At 34.9% G+C, this 25,637-nt stretch overlaps 1 protein-coding gene and 1 non-coding gene across 2 annotated transcripts; one reads left to right on the top strand and one right to left on the bottom strand.

Annotated features, from left to right (window-relative positions):
• The first annotated feature begins 428 nt into the window (after positions 1-428).
• On the top strand, positions 429-1,958 carry LOC149425527 (uncharacterized). Its single transcript, XM_089650788.1, has 2 exons — positions 429-556; positions 1,166-1,958. The coding sequence occupies exons 1-2, from the start codon at positions 429-431 to the stop codon at positions 1,956-1,958; spliced, it is 921 nt and encodes a 306-aa protein (XP_089506914.1).
• A 21,243-nt stretch (positions 1,959-23,201) lies between these two features.
• Positions 23,202-23,358, bottom strand: LOC149425526 (U1 spliceosomal RNA). The gene has a single exon (XR_016305695.1). It is a non-coding gene; the product is annotated as a U1 spliceosomal RNA (small nuclear RNA).
• Positions 23,359-25,637: the final 2,279 nt, after the last annotated feature.

Genomic DNA, 25,637 nt, shown 5'->3' with positions numbered 1-25,637 from the left:
ACTATACACATTTATTGGCAGTTACAAGGTAAGTATAACGCATCACACCCTAAGCCAAATTGGTGACCCATCGACTCAGAACAATATACCGACTTTAGTATTTTAAAATCATTTTGCAACATTCCGTCACCGCCAAGGATCAGAAAAGAGAAACAGCAATCCCGGGCAAGATCAGTAAGTAAAATCCAATTCATATATCTCTTACAAATCAATTTTTTAATATAAATGCTAGTAAATGTCCCGGTAATTTAAGGAAATATACACGTGGTATAGTTCCCATCAATACCCTATTTTGTCAATCAATCCCTAGCTTGAAATGTTTTACTATTTTTATGAAAATTAAGTGCGTGTTAAAATTAATTTCAGTGAGAACGATCCTGAAATCAGGCTGTCAACAACGTGGCTAACCATGGCATCATAATCTTGCGATGAATTACAACCTACCCACTACAACCTACAACGGCAGCATCTACTCCCCGGACAAGGAAGATGACGCAACAATCCACGTGGACAACCTGCAGTTGAACAAGCCAACCTACCCACATATCTCAATCAAGTAACCTATATCACGATTTCTTATTGCCATTTCGCAAAACAATGAATTGTTCAGCATACCTACATAATCATGTTTTAGATATACATTATTGTAGTGATATTAAGGTTATTGTCCAATAATTGCCAAACCTTACTTTGAGGTAATTTAACATCATACTATTTTGTAATAACAAATTTAAATTATTATTGCACTATATAATAATAGCGCCATATTTGCATATCGGTATTTCACAATAACTTACGTGACGCGGTTTGCGTCTTCACTAAAATACAATACAAACGCGAACTCGCTAATAACTTGCTAAGATATCCGGTAGATGGAATAGATTCTTACACAGTATTCTCTAGTTTTTTTTTGGATTTTTTATGTCTTGCATAACGTATTACGTAACATATTATTGGAAATGACCTCATCGGAAGAAACAAACATACCTTCATCGTTTCAAGAACCTGTAACAATTTCTCAAGATAAGTTGAACACAATGGAAGACCAACGCGCAGGACATTCGGAAGCAAACGTGCATCATGTATCTGTACGCCTACCAGCTTGCTGGAAAACCAACATAGCCTTGTGGTTTGCCCAGGCAGAAGCACAATTTTCGAATTCCAGAATTAAGGAAGACTTTACCAAATACAATACAATCGTCGCGGCATTGGACTCCGAAACACTACAATTGGTTAGTGATATAGTAATCGAACCACCGCCTAAAGATAAATATGTACGAATAAAAACTGCATTGATTGAGCGCCTGCAGGATTCGGAAGAAAAACGCCTGACCCGTCTACTCACCGGAATCCAATTAGAAGACAGAAAACCCACTGGACTTCTACGACATATGGTAGAATTGGCGGGACCAATGCTTAACAAAAGTGCGATAGTGAAGACTCTTTGGCTGCAGCGCTTGCCTCAACACGCCCAAGCAATTCTATCAGCACTTCCCGACAACGATATAGATCAGCTAGCTTCGGCCGCTGATAAAATTTTAGAGGTCTATCAGAAACCTGAATGCAGCGCGGTGGAGGAAAACCACAAACCAGGCCCGTCGCATCCCGAATCAGCATTAAACACCATTCTACAAAATCTACAAGACCAGATTGTTTCTTTAACCCAAGAAGTGAAACAACTTAAATTGTCGAAAAGCAATCAGAACGACGACCAGTCTCACAACTTCCGTGGCCGCAGGTACCAAAGCCCACGTCGAAGAGATTACTCCCAACCAACAAGTTCTTCTCGGCAAACTACCGCTTGGAGACCCAGGTCCAGGTCTCGCGGCAAATCTCCTATAAAGAATCTCGGATATTGCCAACCGCATGCAAGGTACGGCGACAAGGCTTACCGGTGCTACAAGCCATGCACATATGCTAGCACGAACGCGGGAAACGCCAACGGAAGCCCACAGTAGGGACGTGTGAACTTCCATACAACAGTTGTCGTCTCTTCATTTACGATTTGGAAACCAGACAGAAATTTCTAGTAGATACGGGGGCAGATGTTTCCGTTATTCCTAGAAATAAGGACCACCGTACGAAATGTATAACTTCTGACAATTTTCCAACAACATTATATGGCGCAAATGGTAAACCTATTAAAACATACGGCACACAAATTACAGAACTCAATTTCGGTCTACGCCGAGCAATGAAGTGGCGCTTCATCGTAGCGGATGTATCGAGAGCTATACTCGGAGCTGATTTCCTCCATCACTACAACCTGATGGTGAATTTAAGGAAAGCAATGTTATTGGATCAATCGACAGGACTACACATCAAAGGCACCACTTTCAAAGGACCTACTTCTGGCATCTCTACAATAGCATCATCACAAAAGTACGGCGATATCCTGAATAAATACCCATGTTTAACTCGACCAAATATGAAAATCCCGGAAATTAGAAAACATTCGGTCACACATTGTATCGAGACCAAAGGACCCCCCGTTACAGAACGTGCCCGCAGACTGGCACCAGCCCTTTTGGAAGCTGCTAAGAAAGAATTTAAATTCTTAATGGAACAAGGAATTTGTAGACCATCTAAAAGTAATTGGGCAAGCCCATTACATATGGTGAGGAAACCTAATGGAGAGTGGAGACCATGCGGTGATTACAGGCGATTAAATGCAAAAACTGTGGCGGACAAATATCCTATTTCGCAACTTCACGACTTTTCGCACAAACTATTGAAAGCACGAATCTTCAGCACTATAGATCTCACTCGAGCGTACCACCAGATACCAGTTGAACCAGAGGATATCCCTAAAACAGCCATAATCACACCATTCGGCCTATATGAGTTCACATCTATGCAATTCGGCCTCTCAAATGCTGCACAGACCTTTCAACGATTTATGCACGCAGTTACCAGAGACCTTGATTTTTGTTTTGTCTACCTGGACGATATCCTGATAGCCTCAGAAGACGAAGAAGAACACAGGAAACATTTGGATACTCTATTTAAGCGACTCGCCGATAATGGCCTCGTTATAAACGTTTCAAAGTGTAATTTTGGTGTGACAACTGTAAACTTTCTAGGTCACACAATCACTTCAGAGGGAATGACACCGATCAAAGAGAAAGTCAAGGCTATTAACGACTTTCCGCTGCCAAAAACTGCCAACGGATTAAGACGCTTCCTAGGAATGTTGAACTATTATCGCAAGTTCCTCCCAAATTCCATCAACACTCAAGAAAAACTATTTAACTGTATAAAAGGATACAAGAAAAACGACAAGCGTTCACTCATTTGGAACGAGGAGCTGACAGCAGCATTCAATGATTGTAAAAACCAACTCGCGAATGCAGCCCTCCTAGTACATCCAGATCCCAACTCAAGAATTGCCATCATGGTAGATGCCTCCGACATGGCAATTGGAGCTTCTTTACAACAATTTAAAAATAACACTTGGGAACCTCTCGGATTTTTTTCTAAGAAATTTACAACACCGCAGCGTAAATATAGCACATTCGACCGTGAACTAACAGGTGTCTACGAAGCTGTAAAATATTTCCGAAACAACATAGAAGGTCGCACATTCACTATCTATACTGACCATAAACCTATCACCTTTGCCTTCAATAAAAAACGAGCGTCTAGTTCTCCACGCCAGGAGAGACAACTGGATTTTATTGCGCAGTTTTCTACAGATATAAGGCATATTTCGGGACACCAAAACACAGTAGCTGACACTCTATCTCGGGTTGAAGAGATTAATAGTCCTACTATTGATTACAAGGAAATGGGACAAGCGCAGAGTCAAGACGACGAATTAATTAAGGCAAAAGATGACTCCTCCCTATCCTTACGACTAATGGTGATCCCTGGCACAGACACATCAGTATGGTGCGACATCTCGACAGGTCATGTCAGACCTTTTGTACCACTAGACATGCGAAAAACTGTCATACAGAGCATACATGACGTATGTCATCCAGGCGTCGCAGGAACAACTAATACGATCAAACAACGATTTGTATGGCCAAACATGAAAGCTGACATAAGATACTTCGTGAAGCACTGCATCGCTTGTCAGAAAGCAAAAATCTCCAAACATACGGTTGCCCCCCCGGCAACGTATTTATTACCAGAAGATCGCTTCAGCAACATACATATTGACATCGTAGGCCCATTGCCAGCTTGCAACGAGTACCAGTACCTATTAACTATAATAGACAGATTTACCCGCTGGCCCGAGGCAATTCCTTTAAAGGACATTACAGCCGAGACAGTAGCTTCAGCACTGACGAACCACTGGATCGCACGACATGGAGTACCGATAACCTTAACTTCGGACCAGGGTCGTCAATTCGAAAGCCATTTATTTAAAAAGCTTACTCAGAAATTCGGAATTAAACACTTAAGAACCACAGCGTACCATCCCCAAGCGAATGGAATTATAGAACGTTGGCATCGTACTTTAAAAGCATCTCTCATGGCAAGTGGTGAGCAAAACTGGATGGAAACCCTTCCACTTATATTACTTGGCCTGAGATCTACTGTTCGTGAAGAATTGAAATGTTCGCCAGCCGAACTTACTTATGGAAGAACTCTTAAACTTCCCTGCGACTTCTTCACAAGTACTCCACGAGAAGAACCCGATACTTATATCGGACGTTTACAGAGGAAATTTGAATTAATTAAATCAACCCCTACCTCTAATCACAGCTCAAGAAAATTTTTTGTACACTCGGAACTTCCCGTTTCTACGCACGTATTTCTGCGGACAGACAGTGTTAAAAAACCGTTACAAAACCCATACGAGGGACCTTATAAGGTCGAGGAACGAAATGACAAGACCTATGTCATCACCATTAAAGGTAAACCTAAGCGCGTTTCGATAGACCGCCTGAAACCAGCCTTCGTTCCCACCGAGGAAAATGTTCCAGATCATGTATCTATTCCAGACTCACCTGAAGCAAAAACAACAACAAGATCAGGCCGACAAGTCCATTTTCCAAAAAGATACGGTACATACTAATGCATAAAAAAGACATAATTTTCTCACACATCGCCAAATTGGCATCACACATAAATTTTCTGTAACTCATGATAGAAACATTGATTAAGAATCTACTCTTGCTATCGATTTAAAGATTGAATTTCATATACCTACATTTATTTTTCTTTAAATTACTGTTACATAGATAATATTTAAGCGTTCAAGTTCTTGATGAAAACCTGACCTTTATATTATAATTACTTTGCAAATTACTACGTTTTTTATCATTTTATAAAAAACCTTATTACGGTGAATACTTTCATCCTTTAAAACCATGAAGTAATACCATGTAATCGCACAAAGTTACCTAGCTAACTTTTCACTTACCATATTATAGTGCAAACTCATATACATATATTTTCTTGGATAATTATCCATTTCGCTATATGCGACAACTTTTGTATAAATCTTGTTTAGAAATAACTTACCACTATATGTGATGACTATGTTATAAATATAAATACTTTTAACCATGCTACATCAAATATTCCTAATTATGCATCCGATGTAACATGTCGTTGAGACATATATGTATTATTATTAATTTTTTTACAAAATTGAACCATTGTCATTTGTTCGTAAGAAAACATAGCCATTTGATAATATTATCAATACAAACACATTCTACGAACATATGACAGTTGTTTTTTGTTATATTTTTAGTTACCTTGTAATCTCAAAGATAAACATTTAGAGTTATGTACTCACAGCCATGCTATTGCTAAATGTACTTTTACAAAAACATTTAAATATGTATTTTTTTTTTTTTTTCCTTTTTTACACCTTTTTTCCATAACACGGATATAAATAATTTTATAATATAGTGACATTAATCGTCGTTTCCTTTTGTTCAAAGATTGAAGAAACACTTATGTTCATACTTTATACATTGATATCATGTTCCTATATTATAAGACAAATTTGTAGTTATTTAAATATGTAATAAATAATATTTAGAATAATCAACTTTAAAATAACTCAATAATTGACAACTCATGCTCCGAACACTGTTTGTAGACGCATTATTAAAAATATATACAAATGGAAATAGATTCCTACTTTTTATTTTATAATTAACTTATGCTTAATTTCATAATATGCTCCGACAACACTGTTCGTAGATGCATTACCATATAAAAAGGTTTAGATAAGTTAAATAATAACCACTTGTGTCAAATGTTGTAATACCATTTATTGTTTTCAAACATTAAAGTATTAAATGCACTCTGTTTGCAACTTTTGGTTTTGAAAATAAATACAAAACATACAATTGTCGATGCAGTAAATGCTCCAATTATAAATATAAAATTTTGTCGATGCAGTAAATGCTCCAATTATAAATATAAAATTTTGTCGATGCAGTAAATGCTCCAATTATAAATGTAAAATTTTGTCGATGCAGTAAATGCTCCAAGAAAAACATACAGTTCGTAGATGCAGTACATGCTCCGAACATGTAATTATATCAACACATTTTTAAAAAAAGGATTTAACTTTCAAATAATGTTATTATTAGGAATTTGTTCATGACTATGCGTTCACAAACATATAAATGTATTGTTCATAAAGTAACTTCACCATTTAAGAGATATCTTTCTGAACGCATAGGCTTATGTTATTTTGCGATGACGTCACACACCGAATTTGTTTATATTATGTAACCGACGTCATGCAAATTTTGTGATATGTATATATTTTTTCTAGAACCCCTAATTTTTTCTTTTATGTATCGTTGACACTGGGGGGAAGGTATGTGGGGGCAAGAACTGTCTGCCAGCCTAAAATAATATTTTAATACGGAAACACTGTTTCACGGATGGCAACCCGACGTGAAACAGAGCTCGCTGCCAATCCATTACCGACGAGCATTCCTGTTTCTCTGATCTGACCTGGCGGTCGACATCTCTTGATTCCTACTAAATCCTTCTGATATTCTAATCGTGTAATAGTGTAACGTGTTTGCAATAAACTTAAATTATCAACTACATCTGTTTCACTCTATCATAACCTACACTATACACATTTATTGGCAGTTACAAGGTAAGTATAACGCATCACACGCTAGCCAAAATTCCGTTTACTATACTTCTCTCTCTCCCTCTCTCTCTGAAACGTTAATGTTGATCCCAGAAAGCGCGTGTATATTTTTGGTTTTAGAGATTCTTAATTAGTTTTTTTCTTTCGTATCCCCACGAATAGAACATCTCCAAATAATTTCAGGGTTGGTTCGTTTTAATATTATTGTTGGGTCAAAACCAAACAAAATGAAAGTAAAGCGTCCACATCTACCGTATCCCAAAGACGGGAGGTTCTTCTTTATTTTGATTTTGTGGTATTGAATGCCTGTGTTAGGCTTTCCTACGACAAGCTAGAAGGCTAATAGAATCATTTTCTGAAGCGAAGACACATAAATTATGTTTACGGCCGTTTGGCCCGAGGATTAAAATAGGATTGAGTTTTTATGGCTCAATTGTTCTCAAATTGAGATGCCTGGGAATATTAAATTGTATTTTTAAAATACAAAAGGAAATTAACTTTTATTATATTCGTTCGTTAGTGAATGCGGTTCACCTGACGTTAATGTAATTTTTGTTGTATAAAATATTTACTTAATTTCTTACATATTGAAAACATGAATTAGGTACCTACCTACTTTAGAAGGTGATAGGATTTGGGAGTGAGGAATTGGTAGTTGGGTGTGGGAATATATTTATCTGTATCATTAATGCCTTTCGACTTTTGCATAATATGACTTACAGTCATTGACTAATTATTACATCAATGCTTACAGTAACAACAACATGAAATTAGTATGGCGTAAGTAATAAAAAGCCCTTTTAACATAATGTGTAAATAACAAAGGAAAATTAAATTCTATTTAAGTACTACAGTATTGGAATGCCAACAATACAAGTATATAAACAAACTAACCATCACGCCGTGAAGCGTTTATCTGATAGTATTATTGTCCCAGCGTCTGGACGATGTAGGCCCTCTGATTGGTCAAATTAAAATTGTCTGTTTCGGGTAACTTGAATATTAAGACACGATTCCATACTAAAATAGGATCGCCTCATAATAATACGAGATTTCTTCAAAAGCATCGTTTCTGCTCATATAATTTTTGGATAATATCGAAGAAAATATGTTTTAGAAAGTTCATAATCCATTGGATTAATTACATTACAATGAAAATTCTCCACAGTTACGTGATTATGTTTGACGTTTATAAAAATTCACGCGTTTCTTCAAGATGGCCGACAGAGCGCACCTCTGGCGGTTTAAAAACGAACCAAATGCCTGGCGCGAATATTTAAATATGCAGCTCACAATACTTGACTACTTACCATTAACAAGCGTTTTATAAGAAGATTTCTTCTGGAAGCTTATCACTTTGTAATGGCATTTATCATTATTATTTATATATTTTTTTCTTATTAATTATATCTGATTTTATATTGGCATGTTTTCTAATTTCTAAAATTTCAAAATTATTTATTTACGATGCTTTATATCCTGAGTGAAGTATTTTAAGACCTGAATTTTTATCGAAAGTGTGATCATTATTCAAAAGATTATTTGCAAACTCAGATTCACTATTTCCATTTATAGCCCTGCAATATTCTTTAGTTCTGACTTCAAAGTTTCTATTGGTTCTACCTTTGTAAAAGAAATTAAAATCATCTCAATTGAGTTTTTAAACTCCTGATTTTTTTGTTTGAATTTCGCTATCTTTATTATTAAGAATATATTTCTTCATTGTTATTAGTGTAAAACGCCAGTTGAATGGTACCAGGATTGTTTATATATATAATTTTAGAAGTATCGTTATCCACAAACAGAATTCTACGCCATTGTTTATTTCTATCTTTAGAAAGACCGTTTGAAGAGAATGTGTTTAATTTTTTTATTTAGTATTTCAACTATCAATTTATTAGAATAACCGTTATTAAATGCTAATTGTCTTATGAATATATGCTATTTGTTTTTTTCAGGTCTTAAAATACTTCACTATAAATAATTTTGAAATTTTAGAAATGAGGAAACATATTAATATAAAAGCAGATATAATTAACAAGAATTTTTTTATAAACTCTCTTTTAAATATTTTCCCACTCAACTGGTCTTTCCCGTCTAACGATATTGTAATTCCTAATTATTATAAACCCAGCCTACTCTTACCCCTCCCCCCTCCTTCCACTTCTTCTTTCCCAATTGCAATCTATATTTAATTTTTGACTTCGGTGTATACACAATAAAATGTAAACATTATATTTATTTATTTATTGGACAATTTGCATAGCGCCGCTTTTGTGAGATATCACCTCAGGGGCGCTATATTGTAATAATCTACCTTTATATATAGATTTTTACTCTCCTGATGAAGGTGTATATATAATCTAGCTTTAAACTTTATTAGATACAGTAACAGTTGTAGGTAAAGAATTACCACCAGTTGGAGTAAAATTAACACATTTTAATTAAACCGACTGCTAATGTCATCGCACAATTACCCTCCTTTTATTCATAAACACGGGTACAATTAATCAATATGTAATAATCTATTATTTAAGTCAACTTTGTTAAAACTATCTTTAATTGTGACAAACTAAACGATATTGATTCAACTTATAGACATTGACGGTTGTAACACATATTCAAGCACTGCAAGTCTCCTATGAGCTAATTATATTAGGTACGATAACAGTGTGATACCGTGTTGCCAGCTCCAACCCTCTGAGCTAACATTAACGTATCATTTTTTATTTATATATAAAATAAAAAATGATACGTTAATGTTAGCTCAGAGGGTTGGAGCTGGCAACACGGTATCACAACCTCATACTTAAGCTCACATTTAACACAACCTCAAATAAGACATCTGCCCTGATGATGGACACTGCAATGCTGTCCGAAACGTTGGCTAAAGAAGGAGTTAGCGCAACACGGCATAATACCCCAAAAACAAATAACAAAAATACTTTTGGCCGTGAAAATCTTAAATCATATTTTCAGGTTGTAAGGGTTTATAATTTATAATATTACAGGTTGTAAGGATTTATAATTTATAATATTACAGGTTGTAAGGGTTTATAATTTATAATATTACAGGTTGTAAGGGTTTATAATTTATAATATTACAGGTTTATAATTTTTCTTTAAATAATAAATTAGGAAAAAAAAATAATCTTGGAATTGAGGAAGTGGGAGTGAGAAGGAAAAAGTGTCTTCGGAAGTGTAACTAATTCTGGCATGAAATAAGGGGAAACAGTAGATAGGCACATACACAGGTGGGGTTGGGGACATTTAGAGCTCTATTTGAGGTTGTTAAGAGTTTCATTTAAGGATAGTCCTCACTGCAGTATCTAGATTATGTATTCTGGTTGATCCTAATGATTATTAATCAATAATACTTTGCATTACTGAGCACCTTCGATGTATTATACTTATCAGTGTTTTGGATGATAGAACTTATATAGAATAGATTAGGAAGACTTAGCGCACTATCTCTGCATTGAAATGAGATACAGGGTGGAATCAAAGTCAATTTAATGTAGTGTTTTTTAAAGTAACAATGTGAGTTTCATGATACTTCATGAAGTAAATGGTAGAGGAAGTCAGAGAGGCCAGAGGAAGACATGGCACGACCAAGTGAAACAAATACTTAATACTATTCCATCTTAAAAATGCACCCAGTTTACAGGTACACAATAATTCACAAACTCAAAACCTTCCTCCAAAGCATTAATAATCCCGAGCTACGCCGGGTGCACGTCAGCTAGTAATATAATAAATTAGGTCGGTGTGTCCAGTGAGGCAACATCAGCAGGCCGACAAAGTAAAGCCACTCATTAGGAATATTATTGAGAATGCCGGCGACTTCTCACTTCTCACCGCACTACACTATCCGGTATCGGGTAATGTAGCGACACTTGATGTTGATAGAAGGATAGATATAAACTTTTACTACTAGTTCTGTGAACAGTAGACCTCGCGTCCAAAATAATCACGTGTCTAATTTACTCTTATTAAATTCAAATAAGGAATTATACAATTTTCAAAATAAATGTCAATATCTCAATTGTTTTTTATAACTCTCATCAAGTATCGGGGAGTATAACTCCGATCAAAAATTGTAAGCGAAATTTTGTGACGTCGAATGATTGCCTAACTATATCCACCAATGAAAAACTCTGAAAATCTATGGAATAAACTTTCAGAGTTTTTCATTGGTGTATAGTATAATAAGTAGGCTCCGAAAGATAATTTTACGATCTATATATTGGCATATCTATGGTTTTTTAGGACCAATTTGTTTCATACAAAAAGCCCGAAGATACCGATCTAGTGGTTGATTTATTTATTTCAAGTATGTAGGCATAATATTAATTAGACAGCTCGTGGTAGGAACCATGCGTTCAACTTTTCAATTTTCTTTCAAAATCAAATCAAAACCAAAATTTCCCATGAAATCATAAGATTTATAAGTAGGTCCGTAGATGTTTTTTGTGTAACATTTTCAAAAATTTCAAACAACGAATTTTTATACATTTAAAAAAAAAACTCCACTACCTCAATGACAATAAATCTTTTTTCAAACTTTCTTCAGGCAGGTGAATCTACCATAATATTGAAAAATGTGAATATGGAAGTCCAAATAAAAACGACGATTTCAAATTTGAAAAAAATAATCTTTACTGAACCACTAATAGCCAACATCTTACACAAACAAATTTACAGACGAAATGAAAAACGTCAAGTTAAGTTTCTTTTATTAAACAATGAAATTTACATTTTAATTGTTTTTTTATCGGTTTGGCAGCACTTCTTCGTGTGCTGCCAAAGCAATAAAAAGGTAGAAAGCTAATGTATAATATCCCACGCGAGCTAATGTCCCCTCAATTACCTGCCATTTATCTGAAACCGATTACTTCCTCTGCTTTAACCCCAGCCGCCCCGTGGCGTGACCAAATCTATTAGATGGAAACGGAATTGAATAGATGAGAATTAGGTATAACATCTGTGATCAGAAGTTGGGAGTCTGTTTCGTGGAACAAATCGGATGTTGGAGACTGGCCGAGATTTTTATTAAACAGATTTAAAATAAGCAAACAACAAACAACTTTGAAAAACCACAAAATCATTAAAGTAGGTCCTTTAAATAGTGAAGGTAACTACCAAGTACAAATGTGAAAATTAAAAGAGATTGTTTTCAAATACAGTGGTGCCTCACACAACGAACGCCTCGCACAGCGAATGCTGCACACAACGAACTTCCTTTTCGTTCATTTCACGATTCATACAACGAACTTCGCTTCACACAACGAACTTCGCTTCACACAACGAAGTCGCCCGATCTTCTACAATCACTGCCGATTAATTGCATCCTCCCGCGCAGGCAGTCGTTAGACTCGTTACGTTAGTCACTGCGTAGTACGCTTAACTTACGCACGTATCGCAGCAATCGTTCTTCATTACGAATTAAATCGCACACGTATCACGGCAGTCGTCCTTTTAAGATAAACTCAACATTTTTTTTATATGATGGGTTCTAAAAAAAGCAGGAAGGTGATTTCTCTTTTGCGCACCATCGGCGGAAAATGGATGAAGATGTGCAAGATTCGATTATTTCTTAAAATTAAAAAATGTGTGTTTTTTTCATTATGTTTTTAGATGTATCTAAATAAAAATAATAACAAAAAATTTATCTTTTTTTATGTCATCTTACCATATTTTATGCTACAGAACGAATTATTTTTTTTAACATGTATTGTTATGGGAAAACGCGTTTCACATAACGAACTTTTCGCATAACGAACTTGCTCCTGGAACGAATTAAGTTCGTTATGTGAGGCACCACTGTATTCGCTGTAGGCAGGGTTGTATAACCCCTATCGAAAATTTGAACCGAAATATGTGACGTCATATGATTGCCTAACTGTATCCACCAATGAAAAACTCTGAAAGTCTATGGAATAAACTTTCAGAGTTTTTCATTGGTGTATAGTGTAATAAGTGTAAAAATATAGTGTAAAATCCCATTAGGGCGAAAATAAATAAATACAAAATAAGTAGGCTCCGAATGAGAATTTTACTGTCAATATATTTGCATATCTATGGTTTTTAGGACCAATTTGTTTCATACAAAAAGCCCGAAGATATCGGTCTAGTGAGCGGTTTATTCATGTGTAGATCTATGACTTTTGGTGTAAATACACGTGTAAGTACCACTTAATCACAAAGGAAAATTTCAACAGATTTCTAAGAAAAAAATTAGGTATATACACTAATAGTTTTGTTAGATGTGTATTTAACGATGAAAGAAAGGTAAGTCATTATATTTATACACGCTAAGTAACTTCGGTAAATATCAAGATACCTCCGGAATAATACGCACAAATAATTTTTAAATTACTTATTGCATCAGTTTAATTATGAAGAGGAGCACCTATTCGGGAGCAATGATCTACTCCTGATTATATAATATCTTTCTTTGTGTCCATGTCTTTCTCCAGGACCTAGCGGAGAGTTGACGTGATATTTATGTTGAAGATCCTTCCATAAATAATCTCAATTAATTCAATTCAAAATACCCTTCCTAATCTTCGATTAATTAAGTTAAGTGTGCAATCAATTTATACCGGTATTCCATCGAAATGCGTGACCGGAAAAGGACTCTAGTTGGTGTAGTTGTATTCACATTGAATTAAATACAAAAAATAGAAATTTAAAAATAAACTTGTAAAAAATCACGTATACGATAGTTTGATATCGCGATAAATCAGTTCCAATTTTGAAAATAGCAATTATTGTTAAAAACGTTATATTATCGATTATCTGAATTGTCAAAACAAATGTTTCAATTTTGAAAATGCACGGAGAAAAATGCTATTTAATTATAAATCTCTTCAAAATTATTGATGATCCGGTTAAAAACGGGATTCCAGGTCTTTGACGAATATTTTCGCATTGTATATTATCAAGGTAAATGTAGGTGCATGAACACGTGTTCTCATATATTAGGAATTTACTGAAAGTTAATCGGAAAACGGCCTGCAATTCCGTTTTAACCGGACTACCAATAATTTGAAGAGATTCTCAATAAATTAGCAATACTCATTTTTCTCCTTGTGATGATGACACTTGTTCTAGAGTTCATTGAAACGGGGTTACAGATATATGGATAGACCACCAAATGAAATTAGTATTTTTTAAATGATTTCAATAAAAAAGGTTTTTTGAGCAGGTTAATAATAGGTAACTTTCCTACATACGTATGTTTACCATACATAAATCAAGAATACCACAAATCTTCGCTGAGGGTCCAAACGCGACATTTCTTGAGTTGTGTATTGCTTGGGTTAGAATTCCAGGAGATTTAGATAAATTTTCAACGTTACAATGCAATTAAAACTATCTGATACGTTTTAGGTTGTAGATATCCACTTCCTGATCAAATTATGTTTTGAAAACATCGATCAATTATGGTTATGATCTGGCTTGTAAACCACACAGACCATCAGGGAATAATTAATTCCCTATGAAAAAATCTGTTGATTACAAAATTCACTCTGCAGGAAAAGTAACAAATTATAATCCAGCCACCAAATACATAAAAAAACCGGGAACTCGCCGAATATATCACTCGCATTGAGTTTGCAGCGATTCCTTAATCTCCAAATTCGGCAGCGGACGGCAATCGGCACAATAACATTTGCATTCGCACCATGAAATTATAATCTGTCACGACAAGCTCTTAAGAGAGTAGAATTTAGAATAATTGAATTAACACATTGTAATTCTAAAGTAAGTACTGTCACTTTATTGTGATAAAAATATTTTAATCTTTTAGTCTTAAATCGACCAAACAGGAATAGTGGTTCCCTCTTTTGTCAAACAATATAATTCGGATGAATCCTGCTGTTTAATGCAAAGATGACTGTAATTCATTATCACTTTACCTGCAGAGCAAAATCTATGCGAGAATTCCCAGAGAGGTCTATCCTGTCCACTATTTTTAATTTTAAGTTAACTAAGTTTAAGTTTACTGCTTCTCCAAATAATGTCTGATATATCGATGTGTGAAAACCGGATAATATCACGCGAGGCCGCCAACACAAGCTTCCGATTCTTGCCTGGTGCGGAACTAACTAACCCCTGGAAAGACTTACCTACTAGGTCAATTAGCTGCCTCGCAGGAAATGTGGATATTTTCGCATTCTTTTTTAAGCACTAAGTATTATTTAAATATATTTATTACTAGCTATACCCCGCCGCGTTGCTGTGACTCTGTGTCTGAGTAGATAGGGACACAATGGCACTGTTGCTTTTACGTACAACAGATGGCATTGTTTTTCAAAACAGCAAGTTTTTACCTTACATAGGTGACTATCTAAATAATATAGGTATATGAAAAAAAGGAACATTTACATTTTTATTTATATAGATTTATAGCTGCCAAAAATACTGAAAAAAATGTTGAAAGATAATATTGTAAATTCTGAATTTGAAATATGAGGTCGACAAAAAATACGTATAATAATTAGGTCTCAACGGCCGAGTGTTTAGCGGCGTTGTCCCGTAAGACAGGGTTCGATTCCCAGTTGAGACCGTCACCTTATTAACACTGGCCAGTATAACCTTAAAAATTATTAAAAGAAAAAATATTTTAAAAAAAAACAAAATTGAATATTCATTTAGACTTTTAGAAAAAGTCAACGTGTGTCCCATATAAATAAAAATAGGATATGTTTATCCAAAACACTATCTAAGTTATAAACCAATTTCTTAGAACTTTGTCTATCATATGAGAAAAATTAGTTGCAAATAATATTGTTAATTCTGAATTTGATCGACAAAAATGACGTACAATAATCAGGTCCCAATGGAGGAGTGGTTAGAGGCGTTGTCCCAGTAAGGCAGATATCCTGGGTTCAATTTCCAATTGAGACCGATACCTTTTTATTTTTTGTTTCATATTACGTTTACATTTATTAGTGTTATCTACTTATTCAATGATATATTATTTAACCTTTAACTAAATTTTCCTACGTGTAACCTTTTTGTCTTACATTTGTAACCTTATCGCTTTTGCAATTTACTGGTTTTCATTATGTTTTTTTACAAAAAATAAATTAATAAATAAAATAAAAACTTTGAATATAGTTTTGTTGTTTGTTTGACTTGGTTGCTGCTGTATAGACAATAGACATGCCATGCTACATTGTAAAGATGATAACCATATTATAATTTTTTGTTTGTAGTTGTTAGTAATATTTATTAATGGGTCTATGATTTTGTTTCATTTGTTGAGAATTAATACTACAACCAAAATGAGTGCAAAAATAAAAAAATATATTATAGTGATAATTTATGATAATAAGTGATAATGATGTGATAATTTTTTTATATGATAACCAGGGCTGGACTTGAGCCAAACGGTGCCTGGCGCGGGTAAAACTTTGACGCCCCTTGTCAAAACCAGTAGACGCCAATGTAGCTGATTAGTGTAGGTAATCAATAATATTCCTGATGATTTGTATTTTTGTATAGCTCCGTTTTTGTGAAAAAATACCCTCAAGAGCGATGTGGCGCCCGGAGCAGACTGCTCCAATTGCGCATTCTATGCATTCAGTGGAACTATGTCGTCCCATTTGGGGAATGTTGTTAGGTTGAAGGAAGCGGGGGAGGGTAAGAGTAAAAGCGAGATATGTAAATACCCGGCTATTCAGAGAGTATCAGTGAAAGATTATAAGCATCAATGATCGTTTCAAGTCGTAGAGATTTTTAAAACGGATTGCTTTTATTAATTGGGTGCAGGAATATTTACAAATTAACTGTATACTGGATGGACACCTCATTAAGTCTGCAGAAAACGTAAACATTTAAAGCTAAACCAACATTTAAAAGTTGGCAAAACCATTTTCAAGAAACCGTGTTATAATTTTTTTTAACACACGCATTGAGGGGTAGAATTACTAAACGATAAACATGCCTCAACTCAATAACGCAAGAAAGGTATACAACATAAATACATCTGGTTCGGATGTTGAGCAGGATCGTGTTATTTTAGCGCGAGGGAAAAAAGATAGTATGAACAGAGCTTTAGAAGTGGACCACCCACGTCGCCGGCCTCGGACCACACAAGACGTCAAGAAGACGCCCAACGACTTAAGGTACGTTCACATCTTCGTGTCAGATCAATTTAATATATATATATATATACAAGTACCTACGCAGTTCCAAAGTTCCAAGTGATCGTTCGGACTGATTTATGTGACTGGTCAATACATTTGCACGTCGCGCCGATTACATTAAAAGAAGATTTCGGAAAACAGACTGGTATTTTTATCAGTGACGGACAAAGCCTAATCTTTCTTATGTTCGAGTTCAAGACGATGTTTGGAATGGTGTCGCCAATTTGCGGTTGATTTATAAAATCAAATTCGCCAACAAAGAGAAAATTTATTTATTTTATAATTCCTCCCAATAGTCTATGGTGTGATAAATTTTTATACCTACTTGAAATTCATAAGCTTTTTTTATATTAGTACCTACCTACCTAATGAATTTAAATAAATAACATTACGACTATAAAAGTTTTAAAATCATTTTGCGTTTCGTAAAATATATATTTAGTTTTTTCTGTTTAGTTGCATCTTTTTTTAAGTCAAGTAGTAAGTAATCTGTTGTTATTTTATAGTTATTTTTTGATGGCGTTTTCTCTGATGCTCAGAGGCGATATTTTTTGTAAATATGTATGTTTAAATAGTGTATTATCTGTAAAAGGAAGCCATGTGATGAAAATTTCATTTAAAAAATGTAATAATATAATCAATCCAGTTGCCTGTATTATGTTTCAAAAACAGTAAAACACAAAAAATCTTTATTAATCTGTATTTTTTTTAATAAAAAATGTGCGGTTTTGAAAATACAATCAAAAAGAAAAAAAAAATATTGCCTTTGAAATTATTGCCGAAATGATTTTTTGAAGTCATCGTGCAAGTGACACATTCATACTTAGGTGCATAGATACTATATAAATATTTTGTGTAAGAGATCAGTGACACGTTTTGTTTAAATATTCCTGTTAAGTATTTGAGAATTATAAATGTACAATTAATAATGAATCACATTATTTAAAATACACCCAAAAAACATACATTATAATTTATAAATAATCAAATAAATTCAACTGATAGTCCCATATTCAATTTGTTCCGTTAACCTCCGCTGAAACTGTTTTCCCCTCCCTTACCTACCCCTCCTATAATAATCTGTCTCCCTCTTTTCTATCTGTATCTCTTTCTGTTACTAATAAGGTGTCTTCTTCTCTATTTGTCTACTCTCATTGTATTATTTTCTTATATACAGGGATATAAGAAAATAATTCTTATAACACCAATAAGAGGTGTTATTTTGAAATTCAATCGTAAAAGATCAATGGTTTCGTTGCTTGTGTGGCACATAGCGCCGTCTTGTTGAAAGTAAACGTTGTTCAGATCAATACCATCCAATTCCGGCCATAAAAAATCATTAATCATCTCTCGATAGCGCAATCCATTCACCGTAAATGTTGCTCCAGCCTCATTTTCGAAAAAGTAAGATCCAATGACTCCCCCGGACCATAAACCGCACCAAACAGTTACACGTTGAGGATAGAGAGGCGCCAATTTTGCTTGTTGACGAAGCCACCGAGGTGGAAATGGGCCTCATCACTCAAGATGATTTGCATTTGATTCACTCAAGTGAATTTTAATAATTTCAATGCGTTGTTGAAGCGTGTATTGCTACATTTTTATTAATGGCGTAGTTTCTACTTGTTAAATGTCAAAAAATGACAGCTTCAAAAGTAACATCTACCGAAATAGCGGGCTATTCAAAATAACACCTCTTATTGGAAAACCCTGTACATGCGTCCGTATGTAATTATGATTAGTTAATATAAAAGCCCCGGTGAAGCATGAGATAATCAAAACCTGGTTGGCTGTCATTTATTAATTTAATAAAAGTGGTGAATTACAAAGTGTGTTTTTTCATTTTTTTATATAATGTCAAACCCCAAAGAATTTGTTTCCTTCGAAAAAAAAAATTATGCAGTTTTTGTAAAACTAAACTGACTTTTATACTGATTTGATGATGAAAATTTTTGGTTATGAAGGCCACGAGTGTTTACGAAGAGATAAAATAAACTTTTTCTTGAAATATTAAGGAATATTAAATTAATGTAATACAAGAATCTTAATCATGGGCGAAATCGGGAATTACATTATGCAGAACAAAAAGGTTGAACGTGGTTGGCGTCAACAAAAAAATTGTCCAACGAAGCGAAGCTAACAGTCCACAGTAGAGTGCAGGTACCTACCCTGATACATTGCAGCGAGGCATGGAACTGGCAGAAGAAAGATGAAAGTAGACGGAATGCTGTCAATATGAGATCTCTGAGTCATCAGAGTGTGGTAAAACCATGTATGATTGTGTGAGAAATGTGGAGATTTGCAAAGAATGCAAGGTTAATGAAAGCGTAATGAGTAAGATTTAGGGGGTATTTCACTATCTCTGATTATGTTCTGACTGAGCACTAATCCGCGGATTAGTCATTTTTTCATTTTCACTATATCTGAATAACGCTAACGCTCGGGTTAAAGGTCGATTTGACTAATCAGTGCTCGAACCTCACGTTAGGCGCTATTCCTCGAATCAAAGATGGCGTCAAACATAGACATATGAATATTAGTAGACCTGCCCTAAGTGATTAAAAGCGTATTATCCCCACTCCCCATACCGGTTCCATTGGAGCCGGCTGGGCTCGCGTATGGCCTCAAGTGAAATTTGAAAACGTGACGTCATCATTCTTGTGCGAACTATGGTCGAGGCATCATCGGTTCATTTTACGAAATAACACGGCAAAATGTTGACTTGTGATATGAAAACTTGTAAAAATAGATGTGAAAAAGAGAATAAACCCAATTGTCGTATTACATTCCATAAGTAAGCATTATTTTACTTTATTTTAAGCTTATTCACACCGTATTATGGATCAGTTTTAGAAACATATACTATCACATCACAATGTAGCGATTCTCAAGTGTGCTCATCGTTGTTTACTGGGGTAAGTAAATTATGAAACATTTGTAAAAGTGTCTTAACTAAATACTCTGAAACTAACTACGACTCTGCAAACAGAAGAAATTTACTTTGCCGAATTTGGACTTCGCAAATTAGTTCATAACGTGGCGAGTAATTTGAGCTCCCATGTAAAAATGTCTATTCATTCAAAAGCAGATTTTACTTTTAAGAACTAAATGGTGATATTATAATGCGAGATGCCTATTTACTGTCAGATTGATTTATTGACGAATCACATTCAGCTTAACCCCCTTCGTTCTTCAACAGTTGATTTTACCCCTCGCCATTATCTTCTCGTCTATTAATTCCTATGTCTGTGGCGTCAAAACATTCCGAGTTTGACAGCGGAGAAGTGAGTCGAATTTTGTTGCGAATTATTATGGATACCGAGGTTTTTGATTTACAGAAGCAGGTGAAAGGGCGGCGATGCGAAGGCCGCGAGTTTTAAGAGCTAGAAAGAATTTGAATGCTTGTATGATCCATCCTGAATTATTTGATTGTGTTCAAAATAAGAAACAATGTATTAATTCGACACGAATCTATCTAAAATGACCTGATAATCAACATAACATAACCAAAAAAATGCACACTTTGCGGTGTGGCGGGAAACTTGTCAATTGGCGTTGACGTTAGCATTCCATAGACATTGCGGCAAAACATGACAGCCGTTGTAGTAGACTGGGTAACTGCAAACATTTTGCGATGTTGCCAGACTATTTCGAGTGTTATCTATCCGGAAGCTCGGCAACAATGGTGAAACGGTCGCCGTTGAATAACGAAGTTATTCTGATCTTTAAAGCCAGCCAACGGCTAGCTAGTCAGATATTTAGCCCGACATAGTGAAATACCCCCTAAGAAAGGGATGCTTAGGTGGCCAACCACCTAAGCATCCCTTCGTTCATAAAGCCCCAAGGCTTAATGAACGAAGAAAGGAGTGTAAGAAGAATATATGAAGCGAATATGAATAGTAGTTTGGGGATGTGGTAACGAGACGAATGAAAGAGGTTATGAGGTCACAGCGTTTATTGAGTCAGTGTAGAGATGATTCCGGACGAATTTCCCGGGCCAAAAATCAACACAAAACGTTCCTGGTACTCCAGTATGAAGACAGAGAGCCGAAGATGCTGTGAATCTTGACGGCGGATGATGCTGGGCAATGGCGGGAACTGCTTGTGCAGTTGGTGCGGCGCGGAGCGGGGTGCGGTCGTCCCTTCCCATAGTTTATACGGTGATTCCGCTGGCGACTGACAGGTGTGCAGGTGAGGCCAGGCGATGTGCGGCGCAGGACCGCTTGCAGAGAACACACTCACTGGCTATTTAGGACTGACTGCCCTAAGTACCTCGATGTGGCCGCGTTATATAGGGCGCATTGGTTAGAAGATAATCCAGCGATCGCGAGTAGATAGGTTAGCGGCTTCACCATTACTAGTAGCTTCCAATGCAATGGGACGCCCGAGGAAGACAAGGCACTATCAAGCGAACCAAATACTTGAGTCTGTTCATGTCAAGAGTCCAGAATAATAGAAGGGTACGTATGAATGAGAAGAAAGCGAGGTTTTGAGTAGAAACGGCGTGATGGTTAGTTAGTTAAGTTCCTTAGAGAATAAAATAAAAAGCCAAATACCCTGTACTTTTTTATTTATATTTAAATAAAAGTAGCTTCCTCTCCAAAACACATTCTATTATGAAAAATTAAATACCTACACTTTTGAGTCTACAAAGACAATTATTATTATTACATAGTTTGGTACATACAGAAATATGAGCACAGAAACATATAATATTCATTTATAAACACGAAAGGACATTTAGTATATTACTTAACTAAAAGTACAAAAAAGAATGTTCCACATTCTTAATAAGATATAACATAGATTCTCACAATTTTATTACAAGAGATATATACTATTTAATTAGCCATAGGTTTATATTTTCTACATAGGTACTTCATATTCACAATGATTGGGAGAAGTCAAAAAAATTATCTGGAAATATAAACAGCAATTTTATCTGTAAATATAAACAGCAATATTATCTGGAAATATAAACAGCAATATTATCTGGAAATGTAAACAGCAATATTATCTGGAAATATAAACAGCAATATTACAATCCTTAAACAGTATGGTGTTTTTTTTTTTTTAATTCATGGGCCACTGAATTTATAAAAAATATGACTTTAGACAATTTGAAATAAGAGTTAAATAAATGAACTTTGTAAGTACGCCATAATTTCTTGTAAACATTTTCAAGCAAGTTCACATTCTACCAGAATACACGCAATGTGCGTTTTACAAAACACCAATAAAAATATATGCAATTTTTTAAAAATCATTATTTTACGATAGAATGTTTATGACCAGTATTGGGATATAATATAAATATTTTACAATATTGAAGAAATGCTTTTTTTACACAAAAATCTACAACACGTCTATGGAAGAAAAAATATATATAAATCTATCGTTGGCCCCTACAGAATGTAGAATATATTAAAAATAAATCGTACCCTGAAAGATACGTCATGCCTTGTTCAGATTATGAGTAAATGTCTTCCCAGTGAGTTTTTCTAACTAATGACAATCAATAAAAAAAATTGCTGGAAAACTCTCGGTGCTTTTTGGTGTACAAATACAAAACCTTGATTGAATATCATCAGAATTTATGTTTTGATAGTTTTATAATGCAACGAAATTCATTCAAACATGTATTAACCCTTAGACCTCTCATTTTTCAGTAAAAAAAAAACAAAATGTGTTAAATAGTTTCAAAAAATCAAACAGTAAAACACAAGTTTTTTTTACTATAACACCTCTATTTTCATTGATACACGTATTTAAAAAATACTTACTAATTTTTTTAAATTGACGATTAAACCTTCCTCCCGAAGGAATGGAGTCAACCGCGCTAACTGCTACAAATCCTGATTTGGTAGGACCGACATATATTTTGTATACTAAATAATGATTGGATTATTTGTATAGCGCCGTTTTTTTTTAAATCACCTCAAGGGCGCAAAATCAGATTGAGACAGCGCGTACGCAGTTCTGACTACCAAAAATTACGCGCCCGAGTTATCCGCATTAGAGATAATCGCAAGGGTCAGCCCTACCGAAGTGCAATGGAAGAGCCTCGCCCTGGGGATACCGCCTTAGTGATCACTTACAGAGAAATGCATATATATCCGCGTGTGTATGCGTGATTGCCACCAAAAGTTGATAGAATGCATTGTCATCGACAACGAGTCTATCTGTCGAGTTTTAGCTCGATCGGATGTCGGGAAGTGAGTTAATTTGCACTTCCAAGATTCGCATTCGTTCACAAAAACAATAGTGAAATTCAAATAGACGTATTTAAAAAGGATATATTCAGAAAACATGAGATAGTGTCAAACTTTAATTGATTCACAATGTTCCCTTTGTCATTGTCCTTTGATACATCCTAGTTTGAGGCTAAAGGGTTTTTATGTTATTGTGATATGTTATTTCGTGTTATCTAAAAACAGGAGCAGCTCTACTCGATTATAAAAATCTATTTGAAGGACATTTATTATATGAAGTTATTTTTATTACAATAATAATAACATAGCATTTATTTAGCGCAGTTTAGTGTCATTTCACTTCAAGTGTGCTTATTCACAGTTATACTTCTAAGAAGAATGTAATTCAGACAAATAGTTACTTTATACTATAATATGTAATATTAGACACCGATTGTTGTTGAATTAATATTGTTTCGATACAAAGGTAACTACACTGTTATTATGGTTCTATTTACATTTGCTAAGCTAAATGCTTTCATTCAAAATAAATAAATTTTAACTGGAGATTATTAAAAATTGACTACAAAATATAAAATTTATTAACTTGCTAATTATTAGCATCAGACATTATTTATCCACTGGTAGGTGAGGTCCTTCGAAAAAATCTTGTATTATTTAGGTTTCGGGAGAATTATACAGGGTCAGTCACGGAAACGCATTTTTTTGATTGGCTAGTACAATCGAGTGGTTGACCTCGGAGAGTCGGGGATGGCCTTGATTTGTAGGTTAGAGTGGGGAGTTTAGTTGTCGCAATGTCGTGGAACCTAGAGCACAGTGATGCCATTTGTACTAAAATTTTGGTAGATATACCGATTTCGGCAGAAATCTACCGATATTTGAATTTGTGGAAATCACCAGAAAATGTTTGAAAACTACCGTTGCAACTGCACACACAGTTCGCAATTCAATGGCTGTTTTACGGGATCAGTTTCCAGGCAGCCTTATCTCTAGATATGACAATTTTCACTACTTTCCTCGCTCACCCGATCTAAGCTTGTGTGATTTCTTTTTGCGGCGATATCTCAAGTCCCGAGTATATGTTAGGAAGCCAGACTGCCTTGAAGATCTCAAGATGAAAATCCAGGGTGAAATCGTTCGGATTCCTCGTCAGATGTTAAATTACGCTACTCAAAGTTTTCAGGACCGATTACAATCATGCATAAATATTAATGGCCAACATCTGAGTAAAGGCAACATGATCTTCAAAACATTAACTGACAACAAAAGATTCCCAACTTACAATGTGTTTTGTCATAAGTAAAAATCTTTTAAAAGCAAAACTGACCGACTACATCTTATTTGAAAACATGCGATTCCTGCAACAGACCCTGCATTTGAAGGAAATAAGTGACAAGTCGAAAAACTGTGATTTATGTTCTCATAAATTAAGTTTATGAAGTTTAGATGGCAAACAAGACGGTCGAAGGGATGTCCCGTCTATTTTTTTTAAATAATGTCCTATTTTTTTTTAAATAATGGTACTAATATTACAATGAAAGAAATTACATTTCATAATACATATTTATCTAAAATCATCATATCTTATTCTAGCATCACAACGGTTTCCAACTACAAATATATTATGTATCCCCTACTTACTATCATTTCTTCTCTAGTTGGCATCTCACAAAGGCTCACACACACACAACAATATTATACTGTCACATAATGTAATTAAGTATTACAGTGACCATCATAATTGCTTCACTATACCATAGGAAAATTATTAATCATTGAAGACAATATTAACCACTCTGTGAAACAGAAAAGACAGAAAAAGATTCCGTCGCATCTGGGATTTGAACCCAGGACTTCTGCCTTACCGGGGTAATGCTCTGCCTGAGCTAATTCGACCATATCACGTCATTTTTAACTGGATTATACTTCGACATTATCATAATTTTTTAACAAATTTTTTTTAACAATATTTCGTTGGGCTGGCTGCAAGTTACTGCCATGTAGATTCACTAAAGTTTATTTTTCATAACACTCGTTTAAAATATAAAGAAAAAATTGTTTAAATGTCACTAAAATATTTTTGAATGCCAAGCCATCATCAACATTGGTGCTGAAACTCTCGGAGTCACGGGGAGCTACTAAGAAACATCCCGACTCCCGCCGACCTCCTGCTGTTCTAGT

The sequence above is a fragment of the Hesperophylax consimilis genome, chromosome 3 (genome assembly GCF_061612785.1).
Source record: "Hesperophylax consimilis isolate HC1 chromosome 3, BYU_Hcon_1.0, whole genome shotgun sequence".
Lineage (NCBI taxonomy): Eukaryota > Metazoa > Arthropoda > Insecta > Trichoptera > Limnephilidae > Hesperophylax > Hesperophylax consimilis.
Note: the sequence above shows the minus strand (reverse complement) of the source record. Positions and strands in the feature narration are given on the sequence as shown.